The sequence below is a fragment of the Festucalex cinctus genome, chromosome 2 (genome assembly GCF_051991245.1).
Source record: "Festucalex cinctus isolate MCC-2025b chromosome 2, RoL_Fcin_1.0, whole genome shotgun sequence".
Lineage (NCBI taxonomy): Eukaryota > Metazoa > Chordata > Actinopteri > Syngnathiformes > Syngnathidae > Festucalex > Festucalex cinctus.
The window spans coordinates 12,532,028-12,542,976 of NC_135412.1; the positions used below are offsets into that span (position 1 = coordinate 12,532,028).

A 10,949-nucleotide genomic window follows, 5' to 3' on the forward strand; every position below is an offset into this window, starting at 1 on the left:
AAATCACTGCTACTCAATTATTTCTTGTTACACCCCCACAGGAGGAAGAAAAGATTTGTGTATTTTGGGTTGACTTCCCCATTAAATGAAAGTTGAAACCGCGAATGAAAATATCTAGAGATATTATAAATAGAAAAGTACGCCTTACTTTATGACCTGATGTTATGACTTGAGGCGTTTAAGTGAGAATGAATACAGAAAGAATGAGTAATATATAACGAACATAAAAATGTAGTAAAAATATAACAACGTTAAATCAATTCCAATCAGGAAGAAAAACTGAAAGCCCAAAACTGTCAAGACTGAGATGTAAAAGTAATGGATCCATCAATTTTATTTACCGCTGAACTCCTAAATCGCTCGCGGGCGTGTAACATCCTCAATGAGGCGAAATTATGAAGACCCGATAAAAGTCTGTATGTCTCGTTTTTTAATGCTTCGGTCTCTTCCCAGGCGATAAGAAATGTAGCGTGAAAGAAACATCTGATTACCAAGAAATCTCAAATGCAAAGCTGCTCTGTAAGAAAGAGTAACTCCCAAAGTGTCACTACTCTCCCTGGGAATTTTGCCAGTGGATTCACTGCTTTGAGTGAAACAGACTGAGCAACAGCTGTTTTGCAACTTAAACGTTAATCCGGCAATTACCTGTGATTTATTGTGAGATGCTCATTGAAATTGGATCCAATATTCATTTATTGACGGCATATTATTCACGCTCACTGTGAGCAAAAATCCGATTGCGCTTGATGTGTCTTTTTGAGAGCTTTTCTTTGTGATGTTCGCTAAAGGCAAAGAGTCATTTTTATCTGATGTGATGTGTAGCACACAAATCTGCTTTGCAACCCCGAAAGATCACATCTCGGATGTCTGATGCGTATCTTGCCTCCAGTTTTGTCATTTTGGATTTGTTTCGACTTGAATTGAATATGCAAACGATCGCCTGTGTACTGATTAAATTCGCATGACACTATAGTACCCATGAAAGCCACGCACACAAGGATCATAAATAATAAACGCACACAGAGCACTGCAAAATTGGGTTTAAAAAAATCTATATGTGTAATTTGACTACAAACTACAATGCACCAATGCTTTTACTATCAAGTAAAATAGGATTTAAAAAATCGCTACTCTAGTTAGCCATAGAGGAGCATATTAAATTTTTAAATGAGACTTGTAAAGCTTAAGGGCGTTGCATGAGTAATCAGATGTGAAAGCACCACTGTATATATGGAGACTCTTTTACAGTAGGTCTCCATTATAAAACTTTATTTATTGCAAAATCATCAATGAATCAGTTTGCATTCATATGAAGCAGGGTGAAAAATATATCGATCTCTTAACTTTTTCACCAGCCTCCATTGTTGCCCAGAAGTGGTGGTGTCAGATGGAGCCATGTATGGAAGGTGAGGAGTGCAAGGTTCTTCCGGACCTCACAGGATGGAGCTGCAGCACTGGCAACAAAGTCAAGACTACGAAGGTAAGTAGATTACACAGCATTTCATTTCTATCTATCTATCTATCTATCTATCTATCGCTAATTATTTGTTCTCCTCAAAGATTGACCTTTGTAATATGTTTGTATACATATATCTGCAGACATATTCTTAACATCTTATGCGGACTAAAATGACGTAGTCAGTCATTCCAGGGTGCAGGGTGAGGAGGCAAAGGTTAAAACGTGTTTAATTTAACAAAAATGAAAAGGTAAACAAGGTACAACAAAATCAGTCAAAGAACATAAGGCAAAGTAACGTGACGTAGAATGAACAACAATGGACTGTCACAGACTGAAGGAAAAAAAGGAAACTATAAGGCCCTGTTCGCACGGAAGCAAAGCCGTTCGTTCTTCAAACAAATCTTGTACAGACAGAAACGTTTCAAGACATGCGAGTGTCCAAAAGAAGGCTGAGGACGTTTGACGGCTGTAATATGTATGCCAAGTCTGGAGTGGCGCTGTAGCGCTGCCACAGGGAGTTAACGGAAAGCGTAGAAGAAGAATCATCGAAGAAGACGAACCACGGATCTGAATAGCAGAAAGGCCAAGACTTGAGGCCGAAGGGCCGCCATATTGCTCCTCCCAAGAAATATTTCTCGGCATACGATCCTATACATTTACAGTAGGGCTGGGCAATAAATCGAATGAATTCGATACATCGTCATTTTAAAAAATCGAATCGTTGAAAATTTGCAAAATCGTGAAATCGAGTTTTGCCTTCTGGATTATGAAAAGTTGTTGTTCTTATGTTCTGTTACATCCAAATGCTTTTATGTGTTGTAATTTTGCACAAGTGGCAGAATGCTGGATGGGTGGTTTACAAGACGTTTACAATAGCTACCAACTACTAAATTGTGGCATTTAAGTACAAACTATGAATGTTAAGTTTATGTTAAAACTGATCTAGAATCAGTATACGTTACTGGTGTCTGAACATTTTGCTCAGCAATTATTTTTGAATAAATGAAACCTTTAAATAAACATTTGTTGGATTTATTACATTAAAATCGATTAAAATCGTAATCGTCCTGGATGGCTGCAAAAATCGAGATTTTATTTTTGGGCCATATCGCCCAGCCCTAATTTACAGTATTGAAATTAGAGAACATTTGAGACAGTACTTAGTAGAAACAGCAGTGGTCTAGCAACTGAGCCATAAAACAAAAGGGGGTCTTCAAAGTAGTTTAAACAGTAGTCTGCTCGCGAGATGGGAGGAGTAAAATGGCTGCCCTGTAGCTTCAACGGCTTGCACGGGCGTCTATCGGCTAAACAGATCAGTGAGACCAACACAGGAGAGGTAACGATGGCGGGTGATTCAAGTACAACAACATCACGCAAAACATAGCTAAGGAGGTTGTGCAAAACGACGACGACACGGCTATCCGCCATTGTTGTTGACAGACTGGCGGTTCTAGAAAATAGATGGGCAGAACGTAACAGAACATCAAGTTTATTTCTGAAGTGTACATTAAAGCTTTAGACTTTGGTTAACATTTTGCTGCCAAAGTGGTACAAGCAAGACTCTGCGGCCCACTTCCACAACTGACCGTGTTCTTGCTTCCTACATTATTTGTTTGAATCCTGTTTTCCCCGCGCCCCACGTTGACTACTCTCTCGTTACGTTATGTCGTCCCTCCATCCCGATTGGTTGGAACATCAAACACTGAGGGAATACAAAGTCATCAGGAACGAAATTCTTCTCACACCTCACTGGCACGAATTCCACCTGGAAGCATAAACTGCTCACCTTGTGTGACACGCTCCTCACGTGCGCTCCCGCCCGAGGTGCAATTTGTGCATGTGTGTGTTCGTCTTCGCCGTGTGGTCTGTGTGTGAGCGTGAACTGTTCCCGTACATAATGCATCGAGCCTAGCGCCTGCTCTTGAGTGACCCGACCCGAGTGAGCTTGAAACCGTCCGTCACACGCAGGCGTTTGAGTGAAACTCACCTCTCGTCACCGCACACCTCTGTTCCTAACCTCCATGCTGCTCTCTGCCTATTCATCTTCCATTATTCATGGCGAGGCGCAGACCTTTGTTTTCTGCCTTAATAATTGATTGGAGGCGTGGCCGAAGGAGGGAGAGTGCTCCTTTTTGGGTTATAAAAAAAAAAAAAAAAAAGTGAATACACGATGCATCACTTGCAGCCATCTCACGCTTTTGAAAACATTCAAAGGACCTGTCTCTTGGACATCAGGCTGATTAAAAATTCCTTCCCTGTGTTTTCACTCGAGTCACCCATAACAAAGTGGATGAGACTACTTCTCTCTTTAACCAACCATGTTCATATTTAACTAAAGGTGTGTTTATGTTGATTTAATACAATAGCAGTTTTTGACGATGTTGTCAAAAACATTAATGCACTGGTGCCTTGAGATACAAGTGACATGGCATATGAGAATTTCAGGATAAAAGCCATCGTTAGGCAGATTTTTAACTCACTGATGCTTGATTTCAGAACTGTTAAGTTACTGATTACTTGAGGTAAAATAACTTAGTTACATTATTGATTACTTGATTTAAAAGTAACTTAGTTACTTTACTGATTACTTGATTTAAAAGTAACTTAGTTACTTTACTGATTACTTGATTTAAAAGTAACTATGTTGATTTAATACAATAGCAGTTTTTGACGATGTTGCTTTGCTGGACCGCGGTTGACGGCTTCTTTCTTTGGTGGTGGTCCTTATGCATGCCAGATCCGTCGCACCAGCATCTACTGAAACTCAACAGAAGTAGCCTCTCCCTCCCACAGCCCCTTGAATCAGTGGGTGCTGGTGTCTGTGGATCTCACTTTGCTTTATCTATCCTTCCCTCCCTCCTCTCTTTAGTTTTTCCTCTGGTCACTTGAGATCTCAATTTATTGGAAGTTTGAGGTTTCTGGGGTTGGCATAAGACTCTGGTTTTGTAACCACGCAGGAGGGGTTTTGTTGGTGCTGGATTTCACTTTGATGGATTGGATGTACTGGCTTCTATGGATCTCACTCTGCCTTATCGATCCTTCCCTCCTTCCTCTCTTTAGTTTTTCCTCTGGTCTCTTGAGATCTCGCTAAATTTGCTGGAATTTAGAGGCTTCCGGGGTTGGCGTAAGACTTTGATTTTGTAATCATGGGGAAGGCAGGAAGTGTTTGGTCGGTGCTGGATTTCACTTTGATTTATCTTTCTTTTCTCTTTATTTTTTTCTGACCTTTTCTCTGGTCTCCTGACCATATAAACCTCACGACTCTGGCAAGATTCTGAAGTACCTGGTTAAGGCGAAGGGTAATGGGATATTTATAAGGCTTTAGGTGAATTAATGAGTATAAATTTATACGTATTTGCACGCACGCACGCACACACACACACAAAAAAAAAAGAAAAAAAAGAAAGAAAAAAGGGGCAATGATGATAAGACGTTGAATCGGTAAGACTACCGAATGAACAATTCTGAGCTCTTAGGAAAAAAAATTTAATTAAAAAAAAATTAATAAATAAAAAATAAAAAATAACCATTCTAACCGCGCTTCCATCATGCTAAACGACAATTTGTCACCACTGTAACTGCTTGAAATTGCTTTTGTTACTGTTTTTTCCCTCATTAATGTCGCCATTTTTCAACGTTTCCCGTCATTCGTTAAAGGGACTGTCTGCTGGATTCACTCAGGAAAATGCACTTTTTAAATACAGGATGTACACACTTTAACTTTCTCTCAGTCTACACATCTGTGTTTTTGTTAACCTTTTGTGGTAATTTCGTCCTAAACCTCCACCTCCCCAGCCTGTATTTTGCCATTTTGTGTTTGTTTTGTAAACAGCGGGACGTTTCAGTGGAAAGACAGTACCGGTATTTACAACCCTCCAGCCAATCGCAGAGCGGGGGTGGCGTGTCGCAAACGGGGCCGGGCGAACGTGTCAGCTGCGTGACGTCACTCCCGTGGCAATTTGAAAGTACGCACAGATTTTTTTTTTTCACTCACTCACTCACTCACTCACTTACTCACTCACAGAAGCTTACATGTGTGAATGTGTGAGTGAAGAAAAAAACAACTATTTAAAAAGTGCATTTTCCTGAGTGAATCTGGCAGACAGCCCCTTTAATCGTCAACAAAACATGTGACCATCACCGACGGACTGACGGACATTCCGTCAATATTGACGAAATGCCCACCTGTGAACAACAATACAAAATGTCACAAAGTTCTGTACAATATGATATAAAAGAGTTTCAGAAATTATTCTATCACTGATTAATTTAGTTGGAAAGAGCACAATTATTTTCAATTGGTTGCATTCAGGTATCTAATCAATGATTTGTGTGTACATGCACTGGATGTCTGTGTGCACATTGTGTGTTAAATGATGTGTTTGCCAGATGATGAAAAGCCTTGTTGTTTTTTTCTCTCCTTGTTGTGCGCTCGGCCGAGGTCACGATACACGGGCATCCTGATCAATATCACCACACGCATTCTTATAGTCCCATTAAGACCTGCTCGTAAATTGAAATTGACGATGGACTGGAGAGAGCGAGAGATGAGAGGCAGACATGATGAGAGCTGTAAAAGGAAAGAGAGAGCCAAATAGAAAAAAAAAAAAACAAGTGGAGACTCGAGAGGAATATAGAGGTGGGAGGAAGATAAAGCAGTAAAGGAAACAGTTGAAAACAAGAACATTGCACCTGGTCAGCTGACAAGGAGCTTGAGCTTGTGCCCTGCATCACAGCGCAGGCAGGAATACAAAAGAGGTTTTGGCACTCTCGGTCCTTGGCTTCATCCCTGGCTGGGAGCAGAGACGAGGAGGAGGGCAGAGGGAGGAGAAAGGGAGGAGACAGAAGACAGCTCGATCAATGCCAAATAATATCATATGGATGAGCAGCCAGACGTTGCCTTGCTGCCAAGCCACTGAGCTGTCATTGACCACTGTGTGAGCACCCGGACAATATGCAATTAAATCACATTCTGCGTGGGCATCGTTAAAGAGAAAATGCAGATTGCAAGATGCACGACATGAACAGAAGTATTAGGACATGCCTGACTGCATTGTTCAATTCTGTTATTGTGGAGTGCCACGACAGGACAAACAGTGGACCTTTATTTTTGTATTCCTCTTCTCTGGTGTTGTACTTCTGCATTGCGTTGCTTTAACAGCATCTTGGTACACCACATAAGTTAACCTCTGTTGCTTTTAAATACGCTTATAAATATGGAATTTTAGGAGGAATAAAATTGAAGTTCAAGATGCTACAGTTTTTGAATTAATCACACCTTCGCTGATCGTGACCCTGAAGTTTTACTTGAATCCTAATTATTTTTCTTACCATGATACGTTCTATTTTCAAATATGTGAACACAGTTTGGGAAGACAAAAAAAAGAGATGGTGGTAAATACTTTTGTACATTTATGGTATGTAGGAGCAAATTGGTGTCTTTTACAGAATTTACATAATTTTGATGAATATTGTTACCAGCCCTTTTTTTTTTATTTTTTAAATCAGACGGCCAATAATAGATCAATTTAAAACTTCATAAGAGATGCTGCTGACCCTGGGAACTCTCTGCACCTTTTGTTTTTGGTTGAAATTAAAACCAAAATAAGTCAAAATGTAACATTTCGCATATTTAGAAAGTTGGGGAAAAATGTATTTACTTTAGGAAGCAATGTGGAGTTATTTACTTGTTTCATTTTTAAGAAATGCTAATGACCCAGCAGCTCAATTAACTTTTTTTTTTGGTAATTTTAAAACAAAGATGTCTATTGTCTACAATTAAAAAAAATAATTTGCAAATCTGAAAAGCTGTTCAATAAATATGTGCTTAAAGTTGGAGTTTTTATTCATTTTGACACCAATATTTCGACTTTTATTGAACGTTAATATCAGCTCGAAATATCCATTATTGGCCTCATTGACTTCTAATAATCTATATCAGCCCTGAAAAATACATCACTAACCTACAATTAAAATGTTGTTTTAATTTTTGGTTCTGGTAACCTGGCTTTATTTGCAGACAAAACAGTAAGTGATTCCGATCTATTTATTACGTTTGTAAAGTGGCTTCCTTTTAACACTGCGAGGTAACATGCAAAGCTTGTAAACAGTACAGAATTGTCTACTCCACCACTTGTAGTCTGCTCAGTAAAATCAGGCCACCTACAGGCATATTTACACGAGTAGATTACCGCCTAAAGGGACACGGTACCTGAAACGAGAGCAAGCTGAGAGATACAGCGGCGTGCGTGTGCGGAGCGCACTGGCGTGACAACAAACGCCCGTAGACTCTTTGATCAGGCACGGGATGAGATGCCTGAAGTCAATGGGAGCGGGCCCCAGCAGTGAGGAAGCCCTGAAGCCACAGAGCCAGCCCAGATATACACGAGACCCATCCCAGCTGGCAGCTGGGAGAAAAACGCTTTTTCTGTGCTCTCCCGGCGACGGCTGGCCTTCAGCGCTTGGCACCTGGCGTGGACAAAAGACTAACTCCCACAAGAGGAAGTACAGGAGGGCCAGCTTGTGTCGGTGTTAAGAGGGAAAGCCAGTGGGAATGGTGGCATGAATGGAAAGTGAGGCAAGATGACACGATGTGTTACAGCAATCATCTGTGACATTAGCTGGTAGGCCCGGTCTCCTAAAAGCTGGGAATGGCTTAAAAGCATGTGGCCGGACAAAGAAAAATGGAAGATGGGAAGGTAAAAGTGGTAAAGAGATCTCCTGATTATAGCAGTAGCAGTCTCCACTAACACACTAAATGACATGGCAGCACGCCAGGTGCTGAGAGCGAGACGCCGCCATTACGCCAGCTGCGTCTTGTTTAGTCGTGTGCCAGAAGAGCATGTTGGCCGCGTGCTTGTTGCTCCTACAACAAGCATCACTTTCCATTATTTTCAAAGAGACGACTGCTGCACCATTCGGTCCTGTATTATTCACAGCGGTATTTCCAATCTCTGAACTTTTTGAGTTTCATGCAACTCACAAAGCTTTTTTTTTTTTTTTTCTGGATTTTGACCCTCTTCTTTTGTCTTTGTTTGTTAGGTGACCCGATAGTTCAAGAAGACAGGAACTGCAATGTGTTTGCAGCACAATGGACCTGCAAGCACAGTGCAAAAGTGTACTCTGATGGACTTGAGTGAAGATTTGGTTTCATTTCTCTGAGGACGTCCAAGGAATGGCGGCTGACAAGACAGGATTTTTATGTCGGCCAACTGACCCAAGCTCGCGTCTCGGTGTCATGGCTGCAAAGGACAATAACTTTAAAAAGTGAACTATGAACTGAAAACTACTGGGCAAAAGACATTTTTCCCTCCAGCGAGCTATATTATTCAAACCTCTTCTATGACTTAGTGGTGTTCCGTATATACAAGGGGAATTATCGGGCTTTGGAATTTAGAAAGAAAACATGAATTGAAAAAAAAAATGGATTGTGTACCTTTCATTATAAAATTTGAACACCTATTATAAAACATTCAAATCTGTCAAAATGTTTCCCAATAATAAAACCTCTCCGTCAATGCTCTGAAAATGTTACCTTAGTAGGAATAATTTATCTTGAATAGTTTGTGGTTTACCACATTTTTATTTTTTAACGGGCCGTCTTTTTTCTGCTCAAAGTTGAGTTTAGGCTGATTTCAAGTAAGTGTTATGGTATACATGTAAAAACGGTCCATGGATTCAGTGGGGCTAAATGTGAAGTGATGCTCAAATGGTTTTAATATCTGTGTTTTTAAACGCCTGTTAACCGCTATTGAGTATTTGTCAGTATTATATGAAATGAATAAAGCCTTTCAAAAGTATATCCTTTTATTTTTCTTATTGCCAACTCTGACAACAGAGCAGAATTCACAATCTAAAGTAAATACATGAAGTCCACTGAACTCTACAAGAAGTAAACAAAAACGAATCTAACTTATTCATCCATCCATCTACCGCTTATCCGGGGTCAGGTTGACGGGGCAGCTGCTCTAAGCAGGGAAGTCCAGACTTCCGTCTCCCCAGCCACTTCGTCCAGCTCCAGAAGTGTCTTCAAAGACCAACTACATATGTTGACATGATAATCACAAAGTTCTCTTTTAACTCATTCGCTGCCATTGACAACTATAGACGTCAAATGTCGTTTTAATTGAACTGGCAGTGAATGAGTTAAGATCTCTTCTGTTTCCTTATCACAACTGAAAATGAACCACTCTCACAAAATTAAGGCTATACATATCTTTTCTTTAGGTAGTCAATTGACAGATTTTTGTCTTTCCATATGGTGCCCCCCCAAGGGTCCATTCTAAGTCCTCCTCATGCTTGTTTCTCGGGAATTTAATTGGATTGTTCAACCTTTTTCCATGATTGTTGTTTTTGGTAATAACCTCAACCACTATATTTGTAATATATATTCATAAAAACTAGCAAAAAATATATTGAATGATATAAAATATCATTCCTGGGGTTCTGCCCATAAGTTTAATACCCATGTTCAATTTTTTTTTTTTAAACGCCATTGCTACCTTCAACCACACATCTTCGTAGCAGCTTTCAGTAAAGCACCAAATGGTTACGTGGTGCCTCTTTAGCAACATGAATGCAGCTCTGCTATAATTAAATCCCACCAAGATATTTTAACCAGTCACGTTTTATCGGGTCATTTTCTACTATGATTTAAACACCCATGCACTTTACACTTGCCGTGTGAATGTGCTGTATAATTAAATGTGACTTAATGTGACTGCTGCTATTTATTTAAATCTTCAAAATTTGACAAGTGGATAAGAATAAATTCTACTTAGGTGATTGTTGATTGAATTTGTGTATTCTGGTTAATACATCACTCATATTAAGTGAAGTTTCAGCCATAGTAGTTACAGTGCCAATGGGAAACCAAAATCCAAAACTCCTCCTTAAAACGCTTTCTGTCCAGATTTTGGCTAATCTACCAGCCGATCCTTTTCGTGGACGTGGCCTTGCATTGAGCCCTCACTCGTATTTTATTTGTGAGTTCCATGGCCACGGCTCACTTTGAATTTGAGTGGCTTTTTTTGTGCATGTCAAGATTACATATAATAAATCCACACCAGGAGTCACACAAGAAGAGAAACTAACAAAGAACAGGCTGCTATAATTACAGAGGAAGCCTGGTGTGTTAAAGTCTTTTGACACTGCAATCTGACAGCTTTAATTTCAGCACATTCTTGTTCACCGTTTCTCCGGCTCCGCCTGAATCCAAGAAGGGATCGACCTTGTGATGTTTGTAGAAATTGTCTTTTGATTGCCGCGAAGTTCCACAAAATGCTTCACGCGGTTGCTGAGGTGAGGCATCAGGTGGAGCTCGAAGACTCCTCATATCTACCTGGCAGCTCTGATCCTCAGCAAGAAGGCAAAGTATTAATCTTGTCATGTGTGACTACGCTCCGAGTATTGCTCAAGATGAGTCAATGCGCTCTGCGGTTAGCCGGGGCAATAAAAAGTGTTTGCATCTGAAAACAGATGGTGGGCTGAG

The 10,949-nt window shown here is 40.2% G+C and overlaps 1 protein-coding gene across 1 annotated transcript in view; it reads left to right on the forward strand.

The window, feature by feature from the left end:
* Positions 1-9,258, forward strand: part of LOC144014952 (chemokine-like protein TAFA-2) — an 87,884-nt gene extending 78,626 nt beyond the window's left edge. The window contains exons 4-5 of the mRNA XM_077515249.1: positions 1,356-1,480; positions 8,501-9,258. Of these exons, the coding sequence (XP_077371375.1) occupies positions 1,356-1,480; positions 8,501-8,512 (137 nt within the window). The 3' untranslated portion in view covers positions 8,513-9,258. The remainder of the gene's footprint in view (positions 1-1,355; positions 1,481-8,500) is intronic.
* Positions 9,259-10,949: the final 1,691 nt, after the last annotated feature.